A 25,576-nucleotide genomic window follows, 5' to 3' on the forward strand; every position below is an offset into this window, starting at 1 on the left:
TTTGCTTTAAAGGGATATTTCACTTTCAAATAAAATAAACATTAAAATAAAATATAAAAAATAAATGAAAAAAGTAATGGAAAAATCACAGCCCCTCCCGCATTAGAAGGACATTCTAATGCATCAGTGGGCCGTGATTTTAATATTTTTTAAGAAGGGACCCCATGGGACCCAAACTTCCAAACTTACATTATCAAGCTATATTTTGTCACGATGCAACACATTGTGAGCTTGTACAGTAAATGTGCTTTTTTTGTTTTGTTTTGAAAATGTATTTTTATCTGTACATTTTAATACAGAACTTATATTAAAAAAGTGTACTTTGTAATTTGAACTTTTGAATGATTTGAACAACCTAGATAACCAGGTATCTTCTGAAAGTGAAAACAGTGCAGACATGTGAAGTATACTCCACACAGTCAAATGTAACACTCGCCAAAAAAACTTTTCTCCACCATGCTCCACCACCTTGCATCGCAAATTCAGTTGAAGGGGTGTGAAAGATTGAATTATGGAAATTAATTCCAGCCTAAATGTCATATTTTGTTTCAGCAGAACTCTCCTCAAGGTCATGGGAGAATAACCTGCACTCACTGTATGACCTAATCATTTGTTTCATTCCATGATTTACATCCACCACAAAGAACATTGTGTACTAAAATGACTAAATTGGAGAGAAAAAGGGGTCAAATTCATTGGCTACTCTAAATAGCAAAAACAAGAAGACTGTCGGGCATGTCTAACTGCATTTTAACACGTATTGTACATTATTTCTAAAAGAAAAAGTAAAAGTAAAATCCATATATTATAATAATACCCAATGAACATTATAGGAGCAAATAGTGGCCTCTTTAAGTAAAGTAAAAGTACCTCAAAGTTATGCTTGGTCGCACTCACTTGACTAAAATGCATTAGCAAGTAGTAATTCCTCACTTTGCTGCTTGCTTGCTCACTGACTCTCTCTCCCTCTCTCCGTTGAGTTGCCTCTGCCTGCATTTTTTTTAGCTAACTCAGTACAGATGTTTTCTGCTGCTCAAAGTCCACCCCCGTCCACCCCCAGCTCCCATTGGCTGGGATGCATGGGGGGAAGGTAAGGGAAAGGGACTGTTTGAAGTGACAGCTCGCATGTTTTCTTGCTTCTCTCTTCACACAGATAGGCGAGAGATGTCTTCGGCACACGACCGAGCCGTCCTGCAGGCTATCTTCAACCCCAACACGCCTTTTGGAGACATCCCCGCCTTGAACCAGGAGGACGACTTAACTGATGATGGTAAAAAAATCAAATAGTGTGAGCTTTTTTTCCTGAGTTTATCACCTCACAGCAGATTTTGATTCCCTGAACGTACTGCAAAGACATTCCGTTTTCCCCTGTCTCACATTTTAATCTGGGAGTTGAAGTCTGGGTTGACATTTCAGTTTTTTTTAGCTTTTTTTTGCCCACAGTATACCTGTCAGCTGAGTTTGTGAATGTTGGGGGCTTGTTGTTTGTGTTTGCTTTTATTTATTTATCTTTTTTATTTTTTATCTGTTGCTGCCAGACAGCGGCTTTGACAGGGAGTTGCTGATGCAGGTGAAGCAGCTGGAGCTGCAGGGCGTGAGCGCGGCGGAGGCCGGCGATCTGCAAGGCGCGCTCCTCCGCTTCGGCCAGGCCATCCGCACGCTGCCTCTGCGAGCCTCGGCCTACAACAACCGCGCGCAGGCCCAGCGTCTGCAAGGGAACACGCCAGGTACAAACACATGCTAATGTTGGAAAGTAACTAAGTGCATTTTACTCAAGTGCTGTTACTTAAGTGCACTTTTGAGGTATTTTTTACTTTACTCGAGTATTTCCAATGTCCAATACTTTTACTTGTAGGCTACTCCACTACATCTCAGAGGAAAATTTTGTACTTTTACACCACTACAATTATTGGAAATATTTAGTGACTTACTTTGTAGATTTTGGCCATTTGAAAACAGCAGATCTACAATACTATTTTTACTTAAGTAAAAGATGTGAGTACTTTTTCTACCACTGTACACATGACGCTACACACCGTTGCTGTCGGGCAGAAACCTCTTATCTCCATATTATAACTTTTTGTGTTTTTCGCAAATTAACGCCCTACTTGATCATACTACAGAATCACACAATAGCATCAAAAGTTGCAGATCTACAAGCTCGAAAAGCGGCGCGTAGCAACGCATTTTGAGCTTGTAGATCTGCAATTTTTGCTATTTTACAAATTTTAATCCTGAAAAGTAACAATTTTGGACATAATGAGGTTTCACCCGACAGAGACACCCTAGACAGTGGTGGACAGTAACAAAGTGCATTTCTTGAGTATCTGTGCTTTACTTGAGTATTTGCATTTTGGGATATTTACTGTATGACTTTCACTCCACTATATTTCAAAGACAAATGTTGTATACTTTTGACTCTACATTACATCACTACAGAAGGGTACATTATGAATTAAACACATAAGCTCTATTTCAAATATAGTCAAAATAGCAGCTCTACAAGCTCACAACGTGTTGCTTTGTAGCGGGTTGTGTGATACGCCCCATGGCCGTATTGGGGGAAGCCCTTACGTATGCCCATATATGGGCATATACTGATGTCATCAGGGATCTCCATATAAGGGTATAAAAGGAACACAGACAGACAGACAGACAGACAGACAGACAGACAGACAGACAGACAGACAGACAGACAGGCAGGCAGGCAGACAGATACAGATCTCCATATAAGGGTATAAAAGGAACACAGACAGACAGACAGACAGACAGACAGACAGACAGACAGACAGACAGACAGACAGACAGACAGACAGACAGACAGACAGATACAGATCTCCATATACGGGCATAAAATGGACTTAGACAAACAGACAGCGACAACAGCTGCTCTGACAATGGGTACAACAGGTATTGCATAACCGGGTGGGGACATGCATTCCCAATTTGCATTGTTCCAGACGTGCATTGTTCTCGAGTAGGTGCAACCGGGCACTGTCTTACTAACTACAGTACAATAAAATGCCATGCAATTTGCAGGACTGACTACATTTCAAAGTAACCTGACCCAACCTGGTCCTAGAGACTATGTTTCTGATTGATTGATTGGATACTTTATTAAGTTTGCAAAAAGTACAGAGATACAGTTATCCAATACAATAATGCTAAAAGGATAACACAAAAAGCCCTGAGGGCTTGTTTCCATTGTGGTCCTATGCAGTGATGGAAAGTAATTAGTACAATTTTGAGGTATTTTTTTTTACTAATACTGGAGTATTTCTGATTTTTTACTTCTACTCCACTACATCTCAGAGACAAATATTGTACTTTTACTCCACTACAATTATTGGACAACTTTAGTTACTTTATAGATTTAAAATATGATTACAAAACATAAATTAACTACTTCAGCCCTATATAGACTTTGAAAATAGGCAATCTACAAGCTTACGACGCGTCACGATGCGACGCGTTGTGAGCTTGAAACTTCCACATTGTGAGATTGTAGATTGCCTATTCTGCTACTTTTGCTTGGGCATCCATTTAGGAAGAAAAAAAGAAAGAAAAATGGAGATAAGGTTTTTGATATCTTGAGTGTAGAACATAGCACAGCTTGATCTATCTGATAGTTTGCTGAGACTGCTGTGCGTGATGTGTTTGACAATGCATTCTTCCTTTACCATTCTGAGTGCTGCAGCTCACCCGAATTATAGATGCATATACTGTAGGTCAGATACATATAGAACAGTAGTCATATACAGTATGTACTACATACAGTGGTGGAAAAAGTACAACATTTTTTGTACTTAAGTACAAGTACAAAAGTAATGGAATCATGGCTGGAGACGCGTTGTGAGCTTGTAGATAGTCTATTTGGCCAAAATATGTCCGAAATATACTGTATATAGGGCTGAAGCGGTTAATGTATGTTTTGTAATAATAATCAAAATCTACAAAGTAACTAGTAACTAAAGTTTTCAAAATAAATGCAGTGGAGTAAAAGTACAATATTTGGATCCGAGATGTAGTGGAGTAGAAGTAAAAGTATTGGAAATTGGAAATACTCAAGTAAAGTACAAATACCTCAAAATTGTACTTAAGTACAGTATTTGAGTAAATGTACTTAGTTACTTTACACCACTGCCTACATAGAGATACTTTAGGTCATATACATCTTATTTATAGATTTATTGTGGGTCATATAATGATGTCCAACATATAGATTAGGTAGGCACTATATATAGATAAACTGTAGATGCTATGGGCATGCATACGCCCTACCTATAGATACTATGGGCATAGATGCAGATAGATATACTGTGGTGGCCAAAATTCACATAACCATCATTAGGGTATGGATTCATTTAATGCACAAAGTATAAGTTGAAGTATAGCCTATACTCTCTGCAGCAGTATGATGTCTTGGGCTCTGACAGACAGGTTATTCCCGTGGAGCCTAGCTCCCTCACAACAGCTGTTGAGACACCAAACTATTTACAGTATCCCAGGCAGAGTGTAACCCATTTTGTTCATTAGCCTATATATGGGGACTGACCATCAACAGCTGATTTCACATGAATCTATTCTATGTGTAAAGTGGTGATTATGGGTGTGCTGAGAGGGTTGACCAGCTGGTTGTGTGGAGTGGACTTCTGCAAGAAGGTATAAAAGAGCTAGGACAGACTTGTAAAGAAAGGAACCTGGGCAGCAGGCATGCTGCTGCGCTGTAACATGATGATGACTACAAATAAAGAATGGATTGATGCCTAAAAACATGAGTCCTGTGTCCATCTTCCTGAACTCTGAATCTTATTAAGTAACAGCTAAAAACTTCCATTACAATACTGCAGGTCATATACGGCTTACATTTACTGTAGGTCATATAACCTACAGTATACCTACCTTGACTCCCACAATAGGCTCTATGCACAGCAGCAATATTATCACTTCCTTCACAGGTGTTACCAATAATACTAATGAAGGCTCTGTTCCATTTAGTGTAGCACAGTGGTTCTCAGATATTTCAATTTCCACGACCCCCAGAACTCCGAGAGTGTACAAATGGAACCCCACTTGAACACTCTCAGAGTTACACACCCGTAAGGGGCCATTTGGAAACCCCTTAAGGAACCATGAGGGTCCCTGGATCCCAATTTTAGACCGACTGGTGTAGCAGAGTGTTTCCAGTGAGCCAAAATGCACAATATCAGCACCCTGACTCCGTTTGACCAGAATGGAACAGGGCCTTCATTAGTATCATTGGTAACACCTGTGAATGTCTTCTCAATATGTCTGCTATGCATAGAGCCTATTTTCAAATGCTTCCAGTCATACAGTCTGAAGCACGGAAGCTCTTTTGATGATTAAGGGGGAAAGCGGAAGCCTCGCCTCCCCTCCACTTCCGTTTCGTCTTTATTTACAGTCGCCTGTATCTCAATATAAATCTAAATCATCTAAGCATATATAGCGTGCTGCTTAGCAGAAATGGAAATTAAAGAATAAAATGAAAAGATATTTGTAAAAAAAGAGGACTTCCTCTTCCCTGTTGAATGGAAATGGAAAGTGGAAATGGAAAGGGTTCATGTGGTTCAAGCATTGCTGGAAAAAGGTGCTGGAAAACTATTTTCAGCACCTCGGACAGCGACCAGGGGGATCCCTGATTAGTGGGAGTGAGCACACCTGATGCGTTCCAGCTTGCAACATAAAAACAAATCTTATAATATTTCTATATATATATATATATATATATATTTAAGTAGATGTCTTTATTGCAAAGAGAATGCAGTTGTCCGCGTGCTGGTATTTGCAGGCTGTACACATTTTGGCATTGGACTGTGTGTAACAAGCTCCCCAAATTAATTAAATTAAAGAAATAAGAAAAAGAGGTTGCGCATCAACAATGGGTTTTCTCAGTCGAGTGCTTTTTCATTGGCACACACCAATAAATTAACGCTTCATTTATTGGTGTGTGCCAATAAAAAAGTGGAAATGAGTACTTTGTCCTCCATTTTTTTGAAATTTTGGATGTGCTACCTTTTGGGGATTTTTTAAATTCCTACTTTTGATATAATTAAATTAAAGCTCAATCGAAGCTCTCCCTTTCTTTTCTCAGAGGCCATGGAGGACCTCGGCCGTGCCATATCTCTGAGCGAAGGCACCGGGCGCACCGCGTGCCAAGCGCTGGTGCAGAGAGGGCTCTTGCTCAGGTTGGCGCGCCGCGACGACGAGGCCAGGGAAGACTTCGAGAGGGCAGCCACGCTGGGCAGTGAGTTTGCGCGACAGCAGGCGGTGGCACTCAACCCCTATGCCGCCCTGTGCAACCGCATGCTGACGGAGGTGATCAACAAGCTACGCAACCCCGACACGCCCGACGTTCCAGACATGCAATAGCCGGACAATTATAGATGAATAAACTGATATAGTCCGGTGGGCCAGTGGTGGACAAAGTATACTGAAGTAAATACTCATGTAAAGTATTCAAGTAAATACTCAAGTAAAGTATTCAAAAGTGCATTTTTTTGTTGAGACCATTGCATTGTATTGAAATTTAGGACATTTCCCAAATATGTTAAAAATACAAATAAGAGATTTTCGGAAATAAAAAAGAATTTTATGAAAATAGCATTCTACACGTTGTGAGCTTGTAGATCAGATATGTTCCCTAAGTTAAATAGGGCTTAACTGGTTCATTCATTAAAAAAAAAAGTTTTTAAGTTTGTGTCCCAAGAGTACTTACTTTAAATTCATGGGCCATTGGTGAAGCTCCATCCTTTCCGGTCTTGTGCCCTCCGATCCAGTTTTTGCCTGGCCCTTTCACCTTCATCTCCTGTTCTGTGATCCTCTCTTCCTCCTGCCTTGCGAGTTCCATGTTACAGCATGTTTTGTTATTGAACTATGTCTTCTAAGTGTGTGGCCTATCCAGTTCCATTTCCATTTTCCATTTGGGTGTCTCTTGGGGTCCCAAGAGTCCCTTCCTGGAAATGTGGTGGAGTCAGAAGTACTATATTTCTATTTTAAATGTAGCGGAGTGAAAGTAATAAAAAAAAACAACAACAAACAAACAAACAAACAAAAATACTTCACTTCTGTCCACCTCTGCTAGTGGCCCAGAAGCTGTTCCCTTTCCTTTTGAGAGGTTGTGGGCAACATACTGTATGTACCTTCTATACTGTCTATACAGCAATATCAGTAGCACATGGACTGTGTGTGTGTGTGTGTGTGTGTGTGTGTGTGTGTGTGTGTGTGTGTGTGTGTGTGTGTGTGTGTGTGTGTGTGTGTGTGTGTGTGCGCACGCACGCGTTGTGTGTGTGTGTGTGTGTGTGTGTGTGTGTGTGTGTGTGTGCGTGTGCGTGTGCGTGTGCGTGTACCTAAAATAGGTATGTATGATGTTTTCCAGTGATTGTATTTCAGAATGCAAGTCATGTTGCAACACAGTTCATATTTGCCAATTTTGTTATCAGTCATCAGTTCCAAATTACTGCTGTGATTCAGTATGTCCATCTTCTATATTACCTATAATGGTCAATTTGTAATAAAAGAACATGTACTTGATCCTATAGTAGGGTTTATTTCTTTTGTTGGATACTTTTAGTTCCATTTGTCACCACTAGATGTCAGTACTTGTATTCTGAAAAGGTGGACCGCAAACAATATTTCTTCATGTAGGAAAGGTACTCCATTATGTACAAGAAAATAAGCTTTTCACCAGCTATTAGTGAGAAAATGCAAACAGAATTACAGGTGATAATATCAACAAAAGCGTAATACATTTTGTTTCACATAGCATGTGAAACAAAAGCTTGGTTGATATTAGATGATACTGAAAGCACTAAAGCCACCATAATTTATATTAATACATACATAATTGAAATTAATCCATAAGAAAATGTTTATTATTATGATAATTAAAAGATGAAATCTTCCATTCTAAGTAAAGGTTGAATACAAACGTATATTAAAATATGCAAATAAAATAACAGCCCAAGCTCTCTGAATAAGAAATACCAAGAAATGTCTATGAAACCAATAATTTTGAATACATATAGTCCCCAGCAGGACCAGACTTGAGAGCAGTGGTGTAAAGTAACTAAGTACATTTACTCAAGTACTGTACTTAACTTTAACTTTCAGGAGTATTTCCAATTTTCTATACTTTTACTTCTACTCAACTAGATCTCAGAGGCAAATATTGTACTTTTACTGCACTACAATTATTTGACAGCTTTAGTAATTACTTTGCAGATCACAAAACATACATTAACCACTTCAGCCCAATATATATTTCGGCCATTTGAAAATAGCCCATCTACAGCTCACAATGCATCACAATGGGACGCATTGTGAGATTGTAGATCTGCTATTTTCAAAAGATTGTTTATACATGTTGAACTTGTGAAACTAGACATTTTGCACAATGAGTACTTTTACTTTTGGTACTTAAAAGCACATTTATCAATAATTTTGTACTTTTACTCAAGTAAATTTTGATTACCAGACTTTTGCTCGTAACAGATTATTTCTACACATGCCGTATTGATACTTTTTACTTAAGTAAACCATTTGAGTAGCTACTTTTTCCACCACTGCTAGAGAGCAACGCACCCATCAGCGCAACGGTAGCGCCCCCACGTCTCTGGGTAAAGCCACAGGCTCCGTGCGGTCGTCTCTTTCGTAGAAGGAGCAGACTTTGAGATGTTCCGACATGGACGGGACGTCGTTGTTGAAGCACCATCTGTCCACCGAGGAGAACACACAGCTGAACTCCCACACCTGCACATCAATTACACATCAGAATGAAGAATCAGGAATCAACTTTAGTGAGGAAGAAATGATATGGCTGCTTATATCTTATACCTTTATATATACCATCACTAATACTTCTAAAATACATTAGATATTTGCAGCTTGTAAGAGCCTAGATGGCTCCGCGATGCTGTTTCGCTGCAACCCAAACGTTGTCATTGAACGTTTCTCAAATTCCGTGCATAGACAACTGGAAAACCCGAAAATCCGTGCATAGCCGCCTCGCATCTCCCCCATTGTGACTAAACCATTTCGGAGGCGCGCAGTCTCAAGGGAACTGTCGCCACGTAAGGGACCACGAGCGAGCTAAAGCAAGCGAGTTGCCGTCGCGAACGTTGCAACGTTCCCTTGAGCCTACTCAGCCCCGTTTGAGTTACGTACCGATAGGCACAGAATCGTACATTTTGTTGTGGGGACTGCTCTGCTTCCGGGTTTTTCCGGGTTGCAACTGGTTACGCCCACCGTGGGACTCGCCGTACATATGCACGGATTTTCGGGGTTTCTAGGCGACTATGCACGGAATGACGTGCACTGGATCCGTGCAATGTATACTAAATTCTTGGAGATCAGGCTGGTTTCAACCACTTGAACCTTAGCATCCCTATTCTGGGGTTAACGTTCAGCAAAAATAGTAGATCTACAAGCTCACAATGTGTCATGACACAACACATTTGTGAGTTTGTACATCAGCTATTTTCCAGCAAAGACTGACTATTGGGAATCCAGTCAATAAGTAGCATTTAAAAATTCTGATTAAATGTAGGCTAGTTTACAGCAGAGTGGTTCTCAAACTTTTTCATGTCAAGGACCCCCAAATTGACTCTTATTAGCCCGCGGACCCCCATTTGAAAAGATATGCCAGGGACCCCCATAAGAGAAGATTTGTATGGCTCCAGCAGTGATTCACAACCATTTTAATTTCAAGGACCCCCCAGTTTGACATGCATTAGGCTACGGACCCCCATTTAATGGCATTTCTATCTCTGGGACCCCAATTTATATTGTAAAATCAATGTTAATGTAACTCTGAGAGTGTACAAATGGAACCAAATGGACCCGTTCCATTTGGTTCCATTTGTACACTCTCAGAGTTACCGACCCATAAGGGTCCATTTGGTTCCTAACTATCCATCATTTAGCTGGGGACCCCCTGGAACTCCCTCAAGGACCCCTGGGGGTCCCCGGACCGCACTTTGAGAACCGATGGTTTACAGATCATGAAAAAGGATTAGAATGTCAGCATAAAATCCTCCATTACTTAGTCTCACATAGCCAAACTCTCCACAGCGGAGTAGGGTGGAGCTGTGAAAGGTCTGGCTATGCGAGACTATCCATTACTAATCGTAGGGAGCCATTGCCCACAGCAGCCCATCATGAGCACACTGGGTTGGGGCATGTTGTCCCCTGGCAGCAAGGCCCCGGTTTGCATTCCACATCTATGATATCATGGGCATGCTCTGTGTCTCTGTGACCCATGACAGCATATGGATGCCAGTCCATATATCAATCATTAACAATAGCAAACATGCAGGCTACTAACTGGCACAGTTTATAGGCTATAGTATTTGCAGTGGTGTAAAGTAACTAAGTACATTTACTCACGTACTGTACTTAAGTACAATTTGGAGATATTTTTTACTTTACTGGAGTATTTCCAATGTTCAGCACTTTTACTTCTACTCCACTACATCTCAGAGGCAAATATTTGTGCTTTTACTCCACTACAATTATTTGAAAACTATAGTTACTAGTTACTTTGTAGATTTAGATTATTATTACAAAACATACAGTAACCACTTCAACCCTATATACTTTGGCAATTTGAAAATAGCCGGTCTACAATCTCACAACGCATCGCTTTGCGTCGCATGGTGAGCTTGTAGATCTGCTATTTTCAAAGGATTTTATACATTTGAAAACTTGTGAAATGTGACCTTCTGCGTAATGAGTACTTTTGCTTTTGGTACTTTAAGTACAATTTGATTCCAATACGTTTGTACTTTTACTCAAGTAAATTTTTACTGGCAGACCTTCTACTTGTAACAGAGTATATTTACATTGCAGTATTGATCCTTTTACTTAAGTAAAAGAATGTAGTGCTTTTTCCACCGCTGAGTATTTGTTGTTAAGTGTTAAATAGCTAATATGCATCATTTCTACAGAGCGTTTGTTCAGAAACAGGGGTGTCCCCGTCTCTCCAGCTCTTTAATAAACAGAAAATACATGTTCAGGTCAGGATACAATTTTCATCCAATCAGGAGCGAGAACTCACACAGGATACAGGATAAACAAGTGAAATTGGAAGTGATGATACAAAAAAAAGAGATACAATTGGTTATGGAAAACTATCAAATGGAAGCTGATGAATGGGTTATCTCTCTTGACTGGCTGAAGTTAGTAACCCACTTGAACATGTATTTCCTAAAGAGATGGAGAGGCAGGGGGAGACCCCCTGTTACTGTAAACTCTATGATTACTACTGTTATAGAGATTTAACTTTTTAACAAAAAAAACATCAGTTTTAAACAAAAGATCACTTACACTACCTTTAAATATCTTGCCACACCAATCAGAGCGGTGGACCCTCCCTGGACCCAAAACTTTAGGTACAACTCATGAGAAATCATTCTCTATTTATTCTAATTTGTGCGGGATTAGAGTGTCATCAACACAGCAAGTGAATGTGTGTGTGTGTGTGTGTGTGTGTGTGTGTGTGTGCGTGTGTGTGTGTGTGTGCGTGCTTGCGTGCTTGCGTGCGTGCGTGCGTGCATGCGTGCGTGCGTGCGTGCGTGCGTGCGTGCGTGCGTGCGTGCGTGCGTGCGTGCGTGCGTGCGTGCGTGCGTGCGTGCGTGTGCGTGCGTGCGTGTGTGGCACAGGCAGTTTATGCTTAATGCAATGGCGTCACATGCCAAAAATAACAGATCTACGGCTATAACTCAGGCTTTGCAGTGGCACAGCTGTGCTGTGTGATTGTATGAACTCATGGCTTTACAGTGACAGTTGGAAACAAACACAGGAGGGGAACCGATAGAGCAGTATGACCTAGTAGCCTGAAGAGGTCCCAAAGAAGAGGTTTTGAAGAACATGTTGGACATTATAACTTTAGAGAAAGTCATTGTAATCAGTTACGATTACTTAAACACAGAAATCATATTGCATGTATTGTAAGTTTTATTAGAAGGAGTAAAGTTTTTGATTGATTTTGAAATAATTGTATACTTATTTACCATAAACACTTGTCTGTTTCAGTAGATCTACAACCCACGTTGTGAGCTTGCAGATCGTCTATTTTCAAATAGCAATATTTACCTCTGAGATGTAGTGGAGTAGAAGTAAAAGTATAGACAATTGGAAATAGTCTATACTATATGAAAAAGTAAAAGTACCTCAAAATTGTATTTAAGTACAGTACTTGAGTAAATGTACTTACTGTAGTTACTTTACACCACTGCATAAAACACATCGTCAATTAACTGATTAAGTTTCAAACAGCATATCAGTCATCTGTGAGAACTTCTCAAACTTCAGTACAGCTGTGATGAATGCAGGAGACAGATAACATAAGTAAGTCCACCCAAACCTTTCTGTCCTGCACAATACATTAAAAGTAAAGTATCCAGGAAGGGCAAGCTGGATCAAATGAGCTGGAATGCAGAGAGGATGGGGGTGCTTTTCTCTATTAGCAAACAAAGTAATACAAAACACAAACACTACTGTAGGTCTATAGTATTCACCATCAAACTGTCCCCTTCGGGTTGTATGGCTTCATCTGTAATCTACTGTACAAACAAAGTCAGAAACTCACAGATGTGACTTCTGAAACATTGAGAAGTGCTTAGTTAATGTAGGAAGTGTAAAGGTTAGGCTTAGATATTTAACCTTAAAGCATACTGTATAAGAGCACTGTACTGTATGCAAATGAGGAGTGCAAACCACTTGAACCCCAGCGTCCATGTTCTGGGGGCAACTTTAGTCAAAACATTGCAGATCTACAAGCTCACAGCGCATCCTGTCGGGACGTGCTGTGATCTTGTAGATCTGCAATTCTTGGTGAAGAGAATTGGTGCACGGATTTAGAGGGTTTAACCCATTCAAACCGGGAACGCATCTCTGTCATGTTTAGATTTCTTTGGGCTATTCAAAAGTAGCAGATATATACAAGCTCATAGCACGGCACCGAGTGCCGCGCTATGAACTTGTAGATCTGCAAGTTTTTGTAAAAATCATGGAAAATCGTGCGTCTTTGAATATATATATTTTTAAAGCGAACATTTGTAACTCAAATATTTGCCTCTGGGGGATTCTACAAATGTCTTCTAAATCCTCATAATGGTTCTCAAAAATTATGTGTATTTGGCCGTGGACCCCCATCTCAAAATATTTTGCTCCAGGGACCCCCAGAAGTTGTAACAGAGTTATTAATGTTCGGTTTAAAAATATATATATTAAAAGATTTACAAAAATGTTCAACATTTTTCAAAAATTGCAGATCTACAAAATTCATATGACCTTGTATATCTGCTATTTTTGAATAGCCAAAGAAAGCTTAAAATGACACACAGATAAAACAAACAAATACTTGCTTTCTTGAGACATCTCCACGAGGTCCCCCCGCGGGAGTACGTTTTCTTCTCCCACTTGAGGGAGACCATCCCCCTCCCCTGTAGCAGGCTGCCGCAGACCTCTCTGAAATGCATGGAGACCTGTGACAGCTGGCGCAAGGTGAAACCGTCCAGGTAGCTGGCTATGTGCTGCAGGATCTCAAAGGGCAGTCGGGCCAGAGCATCTGCATCGCGAGCACGCTCTCCTCGCCCTGTGCCAAGGGGGTCCCCTCCCTGGTGAAGTGACAGGGGGACCGCCGGCTGGAGGGCAAAGGTGCCGAGGTCGGTGCAGTATCTGACCGTGGCTTGTTGACGGCAGGGGTGGAATCTGCACTGGCTGTAAGTGCAGCCCAGATAAGCCAACGGGCACCTCTGTTGGAACCAGCCATCGAGGCCTGCTTGTATGTCCGAGTGCACGTTTCTGAAATGGGAGCGGTACTCGTCGCGGCGGAAGAAGCGGCCGCAGTCGCGGCTGAAAGCCGAGCTCATCTTGTTATGCCTTCTGGTGACGGATTCTGTTTGGATGCGCACGTGGAGGGCTCCGGGCCTGTCCGCGGCAGCGACATCGGCGAGCGACATGTTGGCCCTGAACGGAGCGGAAGCGAAGTCGTATGTTTGCGTTCCTATGTCTACGTAGAAGCCGTCCGATGCCGTGGTCTCCGAGATGGGATGGCCCTTCAGTTCCTTCTCCAAGGCGCACAGCAGTGTGGCGCTTATCTCGTCGCTCTTGGGCAGCTCCTCTGTTGGCACTCCCAGATCTGAGGTGTCGACGCTTTGCCGCTCAGTCTTGACCTTGACCGCCGGGTCCATCAGATGATTGCGCTTTGCCCGGTAGCTGGTGGGAATGTTAAATGTCCGGACGGTTTGGACCTCAATAGGCTCCAGGCCACCGTAAACAAAATCCATTTCTCGGGGGGTGCAAGCGGGGAGCTGGTCAAAGTGAATTAACATCGGCCCATTGTGCACTAGATACGAATTATATTCTCTGAGAGTTAATTCTTCGCGTACTTTAGCCAGGACTCCGTCTTGCCACGGTGCGGTGCCAGCTGCTGCATCCAAATCCACAACCGGCACCGGTGAAGGTCTGGTCTCCTCCTGACTAACTGATGGATCTTTCCCTTCTTTTGCACCACCATGGTCTGTGTGTGTGTCAAGGTTTTTGACTGTCTCCTCGCATCCTTGCATCTCTTTCCTGAACATTCCTTCCCAGGAACTGTATTTTTGAATATTCTTCACGTCTTTGTTCTTGGCAATGGCGTCTCTCTCTTCCCGACTCAGCTCTCTATCCTCCTTCGCTGCACAGGCATTTCCTGCAGGCACACAGCACCCTGAACCGCTAGCGCCGCCATCTTCACAACGGGCGCCTCCGACAGCCATATCGTGAAGAGGGGGTCCCTCAAATTCCTCTATCAGTTCGGGGAAAATATCTTTCATTTTGATGGACCCGAACAGTAGCTCTTGGTCCCTGAGGGCCATTGCAACGTCCAGGGGTCCCTCGCCCTGTGGGTCTCCTGACACATTTCGGTAGAAAGCCATGTCCGTGCCGTCGCAGACGGGCCAACGGATCCATTCCTGGGAACAGCAGACGACGCTGGCGGGGCAGACTTCCAGATGCTTGGCGAGCCTGTGTCGAAGCATAGTGAAGGGGCAGCCGTAGCCCGCGTTTAAGCAGTGCACCTTCTCGTCGCGGCAGAGAAGCCGGTGCTCGTCTTCCTTGCACATGTGCAGGACGGCGCCGCAGCCCTTGCGGCACTTGATGACGGGACACGAGACGCCGATCTTCACGGGGACCTGACAGTGTGCGTCGTAACACTTGGCACAGTGCTCATGCTGCTGAGGGATCTGTCTGCTCCTCACCTTCAAAGAGAAATGATGTCTCAATTAACAGATATTTGATACATATAAAATAACATTATAGCGCTATATACAGTACTGTATATGCCGCGCACACGCACACATGCACGCACACACAAACACACACACACACACACACACACACACACACACACACACACACACACACACACACACACACACACACACGCACACACGCGCACACACACACACACACACACACACACACACACACACACACACACTTTGATCCATTCAAGTACAGTAGCTTTATAAAAAAAGGCCAAGCTTTCTATTTAAGAATGTAAAACGAAACAAAGCAAAGACTTACCATAGTGACTGACATACAGGAGGATTTGACCATCTGAAATTATTTTCATTCAGTCAGTACCATGAAATATGCTATACAGCCAGAAATGTTGCAGAAAAACTATGATAATAATTGTAACTTAAAAAAATACAGTATAGCGGGATAGAAAACAGTGAAACAGAATAGAAAACAGTGAAAAAACAGGTTTAGATATTAAGCAATACATTCCCCATCAAGTATGAATTAAGCTATGTATCTCTGTTTGTTAAAATATACATATAATACTTACATAAACTCTGTACCTTAACAGTAAAAGTACAAAGACAATGTATATTTTTTCACAAATAATCAGTTTTCTTAAAGCAATCAGTAAAGTCAACAATAGGATCAACACACGTTCTCACCCTTTGTGCCTCAGTATCTTTGTGCCATGTGTGATGTGAACCTCAGAATAACCTCTGCACTGTGTCTGCATTCTATAAATAGACACAACAACACAAGTTATGACCTTCTTATCACCCAGCTGTGACACAGTAGCCTGCAGCTTACTTTCCAATAGCATCATGGCTATAAGTGTTCTTATTGTCTCCGCCAGGCCGAAAGAAGTGGCAGAGACTATGTTTTGCACCCTGTCTGTCTGTCCGTCCGTCCGTCCGTCTGTCCGTCCGTCTGTGCGTGGGTGCGCTCGTGTGAGTGTGTTGTCATGTGTCTGTCTGCGAGCAGCTAATCTCCGGCACCGTTGGTCCGAACGCAGCAAAACTGTGCATGCACACTCCCTGGATGCCAGAGCAGAAGCCCAGGAGACCGATTTTTTTTTTTACTCCTACAGATTTTGTCCGAACATCACGCAAATCGGTTCACAGTATATATAGTCATTAAACGAAACAGGTCTTTCTGATTTCATATTCCATCCTGATTGGCTAAGATTGGCTTCCAAAGTTTGAAAGAGTACTCGATTTTGAATCTCAAATCATGAACGCAGCGTGCAATTTCCGTGACATTTTGTGTGCACATTCCCACTAGGCCGAGGAAGAAATTCAACTTAACTTGAAAATGTTCATATCAGCCTCATGGTGGCACTATAACAGGCCGATTCGAGTTTTTACCCATAACCGCACCAATCTGCGCAAAACTTGAGGCCAAGGTAAAACACATCTGCCTTTTATAGCACCACCAGAAGACTGACTTATGCAAACTATTCTTTTTTATTACTCGAAATGTCTCTATAGTCATGTGATACAGATTAATCTCTTTTATTTTTCATATTCCATCCTGATTGGCCAAGATTGACATCTAAAGTTTGCAGGAGTGGCCCGTTTTGAACAAAATGCCGCAAATCATGAACACAGCGGCCGATTACGGTGAAACTTTTGTCACACACACACACACACACCACACACACACACACACACACACACACACACACACACACACACACACACACACACACACACACACACACACACACACACACACACACACACACACACTGGTGAAGTGAAGCACAGCAACTTTAGGGTTCACACAGTATTCTACTGTGCCTCACGGTGGCCACGGTTATTATAGTTTTGAATGTTTCAGTAGTTTAGAATTATATTTCCTTTTCTCTTTGTGTTTTGTTTCTTTTTATTGTAATAAGCATGAATCAGGGCAAGATTCCTTAAGGTCAGAAACAATAGATTTTTGTGTTAAGTCTTGTCTTTACTTCTATTTCAGTCAAAGCAGCACTATGTAACTTTCCTCTTATACCCTGGATTTTAACCCGGTTTCCTGCGCAAGTGCTGACATTTTTACCATTGAGCTAATAGAGCCTGCCTGCTCGCTCAGGGGATAAATTCAATCTGATCATCATTTGTGTTAGCTCCTGTGTGTCTAGGTGAGACATGACCTTTGACACGATCTAAATGTCTCAATAGAAGAGCAGGAAGACAAATACAACCACCCCAATTGTATACGTTATATTGTATTAATATACTCTACCGTACAGATTGGACAAAATCATATTTTATCCATTAAAAACAAAAGCTACATAGTGCTACTTTATCTAAAAAGCCCTGTTCAATTTCTATCTTTGGTTATTTCTTTAGTGTAACTATAATATCCCTGATGGTGGCTTGGTGATGAAGTTCATCCATACTGTCATGAGAGAATATGATGCATTTAGTTCTGGTGCATTTTGCTTCTTTCTTTGTTTTAGCCCCTTTCTCTTAATTGTTAAAATACCCATCATTAGATTGAAATATTGCATGATTTGCGACTAAAATAATTGTTGGCAATGCATGTATGTTTCCATGGGAGCTCAGGCCCCCTTCCTTGTGAGAACTCAGCACCCACTGGCTCCCACATACTGTAAGCTGAACCCTGGTGGTTTTATTGTTTACATTACACATTTGAAATAGTTTTTCTTGTGTTGATTCAAATCTCCCACTAGATGTCAGCAACAGACTCTGAGCAGCTTGATTAGATACATGGTTGTTTCTCCAGCAGGTCGCGCTGTCGTCCATGTCGTATTCAGAATGCATTGGAAGAGCAACGAGCATCTCTGCACAGCTGCAATCAGCTGTAGCCTCCATGAAAATGGATTATTTTCTTCCACCTGGCACAGAATTACAAGTGGCTTTGCCTTGAGGCAGCTGCTTGGCTTTCTACTGCTTAATGTTGTATTCCATCGTACGATGGTGGTGTCGCTTGCAGAAATGACCAGAGCTATAAAACAGCAAAGCTTGTGGATATGACATCCAGGCTTCTAGGCACTGTAATAATCAGTGACCATGATGTTCATCAAGAGAACAGTACTGCCTTGCTGTTCAAAATGTTTCTTTTTACCCGACAACAACAACACAAGCTGAGACTACCACATCACTTTGTCTGGGTTCCATCATTCCTACAAGGTTTTCTAAATGGCAACAGGTTTACTAATTTTAAAACACTTTGAAAAATAAAAATAAATAAAATACAACTGTGTTGACTCTGTATTGCTGTTGACTCACTCACTTGTAATTACTCTCCACCATACGCCTGAGATAAATTATAATTACATTACAATGTGACTATAAATGTCTTGGCAATTATGTGGCACTGAACAATTCAGAGGCTAGGATTTCCATGATTAACACCCACGCTGTCAATCATTTAACACTTTTTTGTCTTAACATTTCTAAACTTGACTGGTCAACTTTAACAAGCAAAGACAGAATAAGTGAAGCAAAAATAAACACATTTTGAGAATCCCGATTGAGTTCAAGGTTTTTTAGTCCATACTGCCCACACACACACACACACACACACACACACACACACACACACACACACACACACACACACACACACGCACACACACACACACGCACACACACACACGCACGCACGCACACAAAACACACACACACACACACACACACACACGCACACGCACACGCACACACACACACACACACACACACACACACACACACACACACACACACACACACACACACACACACGCACACACACACACACACACACACACACACACACACACACACACACACACACACGCACACGCACGCGCACACACACAGTACAAAACCTACTGGTCTTACCAGATTTCAAAGAACGTTAGGCCCGAAAACAAGCTTTAGAAGACTTCAAATTTGAATGAAGAGAATGCAAATGTATTTATATAGTACCTGGGAAAGCTATGCTTGCTCCCCTTATGTTTGAAGTAGTTCTTGGGTCTGTAAGTGTGCATGGTTCTGAGCATGGTCCTGCTACAGACTACAGCTCTTTCAGCCAGGGAAAAGTAAAATAAGCTTGGGAAACGCTATTACTGCTGCTAAAATGTCTGAGGAACCATGGAAAAAAGAAGTGCACTCTTGTGTACGTATCCGTGCACAAAACATAACAATAAAGAAACCTTGAAGCTTAAACCTTAATCCTGTCTATTCTAGTTGTCTGTCAGATTGTTGCATTCACTTGATGATCCGGGTTTAAGTTACTGACTGTGGAATTGCTGTGTGTGCACACATGCATGAATGTGTATGAGTGCGCGTGCGCGTGTGTGTCCTGACAAGGAAGGACGATAACCCATGAATGTCTGCATTTGTATAGACAGATGGAAAAGGTCATAATCATCGTCTTAATCACACTGCCCTTGCAATGATCTTTACATTCATTCGACAAAGGCAAACAAGAGGTGTGTTTAGAACCACTTCACGTCACGTCACAGAAGTATTTTTTCTATTAAAAATACCACAGGGTCACAGCTAGAAGGCCCTGGGTTCGATTCCCGCCGGGGAAGCTGTGGGTGCTGGGGGGCGTGTTCTCAGGTGGGGTTGGCGAAAGAGCCTTTCTGTGTGGAGTTTGCATGCTCTCCCCGTGTTCCCTAGGGTAGGTACCCTCACAAAAACATGCAGTAATCCTGGTCTCTATACTGCCTCCCCCTGGTCAGCCGGGGCGCCTGATGGAGGGGAAAGGAACTGGTTGAAATAACGTGTTCTTTCCACATGCTATACGTCCTACCGGGGAAACTCCACCCTGTCGGGTGATAAGAAGGCTTGTTAGCTCTCATGCATTGAAGGAGGCATGAGCTCGGCTCTGGGCTCTCCCTAGGCTGACCTTTATAACCTTTATAACCTAAAACAACTGGTATGGCAAATGGGTATGGTGTCTTTTGCAACAGACACCAGACTGATTACATTTTTCTTGGGCGAGTGCCACTCGTTCCAACCTCTGTAGAGTCTGCTGCATATAAAATACATCAACCCAAGTCTGTAATAGAAAACTGTGTGCTTATTTTCCAAACACCTAATTCCAAATACAAACAAAAGAAGCTTGTCTTTAGGTTAGAAAATCCAACCAAACAGAACTGAAAGATTAAGAGGTCCCTGGGCAGAAGCTTTCCCCCTAAACTGACAACAGTGTATAGATAAGACTGACTAACTAACCAAAGTAAAGTCACAGAGGAAGGAGAGACGGCTGGTTCCCCCCTTGCAGAACAAAGGAATTTAAAGGGATAGTTCATCCCAAAAAAAAACTTTTTCACCCCATGGAGTCTGGAATTAATGGATATTTTTAGTTTTTGTCGCATTCCCAAGCCAATAATTTGATGACCAGCGGACCGGTAGGCGGCGGTTCCGGTAGGAGACACAAAGGAGACTCTTTGTGTCTCCTACCGGAACCGCTGCCGGTCATCAAATTATTGACTTGGGAATGCGCCAAAAACAAAAATATGGGGTGACTAATCAATTGAAAAAAAGTAATTTTGTGAATGAACTATCCCTTTAAGGAAGAACAATGAGAAAGATTGGACTCAGTAGAGTGCATACTATACCTCTCTAGCTATCAAGACATGCCGCTCAGATATTACCAAGATTAATGAAAATCGGAACATCATATCATATTTTGACCATGACCTTGATTGTAACCGTGCATCTGAAAGGTGTTTGTTTGTTTGTTTGATCATTTATTTATTACCAGGGACCCCATTGAGAGATGATCTGGGGTACAATGTATTTTCTGTGTTACAAATGTAGAAAATTGCAGATCTACAAGCAGAAATAGCAGATCTACAAGCTCACAACATGATGCTCGTCTATTTAACACATTTTGCTAATCTGTTTGACCTTGACCTTGCTTATGACCTTGGCCACTGATCATTTCAGCCCAAAAGTCAAGCGTCACTTGGGGGCAGCTTTAACTACTCGTTCCCACGAAGTTTCATGAAAATCTGCTTTGGAGATATTTTGCCAACAGACAGACGGAATGGAGCACGGGGGTCCAGCCTCATCCTGCTCCAGGGGTCCATCCTCCTTGTGGTTCACTAATTAGGAACCCCCTGAAAAATAAGCATGGCAGGAGATAGAGAGAGATTCAAAAGAAAATGAAGAGACAGCAGAAGAGTAGGAGAGTACACAGATCTCTCTTTTCAATTCAATTTCAATTTTATTATAGTTCCAAATCACAGCAAAGTTGTCTCAAGACATTTACATATAGAGCAGAGATCCGACATTGTCCCACCCTGTGCAAACATTAACGATTTTTTGTGACAGTGGCAATTGTCACATCTATCCCCCTTAGATAGAAGAAACGCCAGGCAGACCCAGGCTCTAGGGTGGGAGGCCATCTGCCCCGACCATGTTGGGGGGGGGGGGGGGGAGAGAGGAGAGAGAAAGACAGAGGCTACTGTACAGCGGTGGGAAAAGTCCGGAATTCAAAGTGTATTTGAGTAAAAGTACAAAAGCATTGGCATCGAAATATACTTAAAGTTCCAAAAGTAAAAGTACTCATTAGGCAGAATGTCCTATTTCAAGTTTTAAAATGTATACATATCTTTTGAAAATAGCCGATCTACAAGCTCACAATGCGTCGCATATGGTCAAAATGTATATACAGTAGGCTGATGTGGTTAATGTATGTTTTGTGATAATAATCTAAATCTACAAAGTAACTAGTAACTGAAGTTTTCAAATAAATGCAGTGGAGTAAAAGTACAATATTTGGATCCGAGATGTAGTGGAGTAGAAGTAAAAATATTGGAAATTGGATGGTAAAGTACAAATACCTACTGTACTTAAGTATACAGTATTTAAGTAAATGTACTTAGTTACTTTCCACCACTGCTACTGTAACAGTCTGGGACAATAGGAGAGATTGTTATCACCTGATTATAAACGCCTACTTTCAATTTAGAGCGTGTCAAACAAAATGTCTCTCTCGTTCTTCCTGCACATCAGCGCTTGTAAACTCTCATTCGACCGGATTTTCGGAGAACGGCAAAGCCATGTTGTTCACGAGCACGATGATGTTTATGGTCACACCAGTTTAGCTTCCAGCCTCTTCGAACACCAGCGTTTCTGCATTTAATTACAAAGCGTAATTAAAACCACCTTGTAATGGCTTCGTCATAGGTTGGCTTCAGGGCAGAGCGCTTTGTCTCATTTTGCTGCGTTTAATGGAATACCACAACAGAGCAGGACGCAATCGCACAAATTGTAATGAGGCTTTCGACTGAACTTGTTTCCATAATGGCAGGAGGGAATAACTGCTGAATAGAGGAACGCTCAGCACGACAAATGTTGTCACCATTAGTGGTCGACAGTAACTAAGTACATTTACTCGAGTACAAGTACTTAAAGGACGACTGCACCCATTTTCAACCTATCTTCATATAATTGGTCTTCACTAATGCTCATTATAATATGGTACTATTTTATTATGAGCATTAGTGAGGACCAGTTATGTGAAGATAGGTTGAAAATGGGTGTAGTCGTCCTTTATGTACATTTTCTTTTCTTCCTTTCACTCCGATACAGGGGGTGAGGGGGGGAGTTTAAATTTCAATACAGCGATACATTGATACTATAGGGATGTGCCGATGCACTAATTTCACGATACGATACACGATATTGGGCTCACAATATCGATACGATACCATATATGGCACTTTTTTATTATGAAAATATATGGGGGGGAAAAAAGCTTATGAATATGTGGGGGAAAAAAAGCAAATGCAAACAAATACTTCGGGGACGATATATCGGCACACCCCTAATTGATACAAGAAAAAAGAAAATGTAGGCTACTTTGTGATTTGTTCTTTTAAATACTTATTTTACTTGAGTATATACCACCACTGGCATTAGCTCTGGTCTCTTCAAGTAAAAAAGTAAGCCACCATACCTTACGGAACACAGTGGAAAGTAGTAAAACGGTTTGCTGTGAGCTCTAAATAAAAAAGTGCCATTTAAAACCTTTATGAGTGCTCTGGCTCCCGGTAGGAAAACCCTGATAGGTGCAATGCAGAACTCATCTTCTCTTCAGTACAGCCCGGTGCAAAATGCTCTCAGGAGGTGGAAATGCACTTTATGTGCCACAAAATAAAGATGACATACGAGTCCTTGTCAAACTTCTACATGATGAGGGGTGAGTTACAACTAGTCTGACCGCAAGTCACCCGGGCTGAGGTGCCTGTGCCACAGTGTTGGGAGCTTGCAGATATGCTACAGTATTGTCACCTTTTTCTCTATTTTCTAACCCTAACCTTAAATAAATAATGACATGATGATGATGATGATGATGATGATGATGATGATGATGATGATGATGATGATGATGATGATGATGAAGATTTTAATTTTACCGTCCTTTCCAACTGGCCCCGTTGGCGCACTTTGAAAATCACTGATATAAAGATTAGCTCACAGGGAGACGCCTTAAGGGATAGTTCACTCCCAAAATGACTTTTTTTCCTATCAATTACAGTAGTCACCCCATGGAGACTTGAATTCATGGATATTTTTTTGTTTTTGTCGTATTCCCAAGCCAATAATTTGATGACCGGCAGCGGTTCCGGTAGGAGACAAAAACAGTCTCCAAAAAGAGTCTCCTGGTCATCAAATGATTGGCTTAGGACAAAAATATATCTATGAATTCAAGTCTCCATGGGGCGACTAATCGATTTTTTATTAATTTGGTGAACTATCCCTTTAACCAACAGGGGTTGAAATAGACCCATATAATGACTATAACAACACAAATGTGATTGCCTTTAATACTTTTATTTCCACCAGGCCGGATGGCTGAAGGCTGGAGAAGATCTTTTCATCCCCGTCCATCATTTTGTCGGTCTGTTTGTCTGTCCGTTTGTGTGTCTGTGAACAGCTAATCTCCGGCACTGCTGGGCCGATCAGTGTGAAACGTTAGATGTATTTTCTCCACGAAACATACTTTTTTTGCTTCTACACCTACAGATTTTGTCCACAACTCACAGAGACAGGTATACAAGCTCTGGAGTCATGTGATGCCAGAATCAGACAGATTTTTCATATTCCATTCCCATTGGCTATGACTTTCAAAGTTTGCGTTAAAGCCAAACCGGCCTGGCTGACTTTTCTAGTTATATTTTAGTTCATGCTTGAAAGTTCAATTGGTAGATTACCTGTCATCTTGTTGGGTGAGATGACACTTTTTTTTGTTGTGTGGTCTAACAGGCTCTATGGTGATGCGGTGGCCTGTGCCATAAGATTGGATTTCCTTGTGGGAGGATCTCATCAATGCTGGCCGTCCAAACATGCTGTCATTGTGTCCCCGTGTTAATTAGGCAATACATGAAAAAGAAAAAGTCCAGAACTTTGGTTCTTGTGTGTGTGTTAGACATTACTCCGCATATAGGGTTATTTGTATGTAAATTATTCTTTGTCGCCAAACTTTATTCCATCTCAATTTCTTTGGCTTTCCCCCCTGTCCTAATGTGCATGTTACAATGTATGCTTTTATCTGAAATAGCAGCAGAATGCCATGCAGCCGCACGTTTGATAAAGATGATTCCTTCTCCGGGGGTTGGAGGTAAAATAGTGTCTGTGTGTGTCTGCTTGTTGTGGTGGGCCTGGGAGATAAGAACCAGACACAGATAAGAGAACCCTGGGATATCACTCCTATGGCTAACCTTGTACTACTTTCCTAACAAGTTTAGTTACGCATCTCAGAGACGTGCGTGCGTGCGTGCGTGCGTGCGTGCGTGCGTGCGTGCGTGCGTGCGTGCGTGCGTGCGTGCGTGCGTGCGTGCGTGCGTGCGTGCGTGCGTGCGTGCGTGCGTGGGGGTGTGTGTGAGTGTGAGTGTGCTTGCGTGCATCTGTGTGAGTGAGTGAGAGAGTACAATATACTGTATGTGTATGGAGGTTTAATCATATTGGAAGGATCAGTGATTACATGATTAATACTTTATCTTGCATTTGGCCTGATAACTAAACAGAAAGCAACCAAAATATGGTCTGATATCCGATCTCTTGCGTGGTTCTATACTCTGTCTACATGGCAGCAGGAAACTAACATTGAGTCCAGATCAAATTGAAATGGACATGGTCTAATGCCCTTAATGGGCAACTAATGATACTGACTATCCAATCACATATACAAGACTAATGATTCCTCCGTGGACAATTGAGTTGCGCTGAATCGGAAACCATCGAGTGGACAAAATGCAAGATGGATGTTGCTGATGCCATGAGCAAACAGACATAATGTAGCC

General features: G+C 41.9%; 2 protein-coding genes across 2 annotated transcripts; one reads left to right on the forward strand and one right to left on the reverse strand.

Annotated features, from left to right (window-relative positions):
- The first annotated feature begins 1,131 nt into the window (after window positions 1-1,131).
- ttc36 (tetratricopeptide repeat domain 36) lies at window positions 1,132-7,112 on the forward strand. The gene is made up of 3 exons (XM_080429362.1): window positions 1,132-1,270; window positions 1,539-1,727; window positions 6,113-7,112. The coding sequence occupies exons 1-3, from the start codon at window positions 1,165-1,167 to the stop codon at window positions 6,388-6,390; spliced, it is 573 nt and encodes a 190-aa protein (XP_080285488.1). The 5' UTR covers window positions 1,132-1,164; the 3' UTR covers window positions 6,391-7,112.
- Window positions 7,113-8,604: 1,492 nt separating this feature from the next.
- On the reverse strand, window positions 8,605-18,071 carry LOC308085239 (F-box only protein 40; the record flags this gene model as incomplete). Its single annotated transcript, XM_080428318.1, has 3 exons — window positions 8,605-8,769; window positions 13,386-15,260; window positions 18,036-18,071. The coding sequence occupies 3 exons, from the start codon at window positions 18,069-18,071 to the stop codon at window positions 8,605-8,607; spliced, it is 2,076 nt and encodes a 691-aa protein (XP_080284444.1).
- Between the last annotated feature and the right edge of the window lie 7,505 nt (window positions 18,072-25,576).

This window comes from Gymnoscopelus braueri (assembly GCF_963280865.1).
Source record: "Gymnoscopelus braueri genome assembly, chromosome: 5".
NCBI lineage: Eukaryota > Metazoa > Chordata > Actinopteri > Myctophiformes > Myctophidae > Gymnoscopelus > Gymnoscopelus braueri.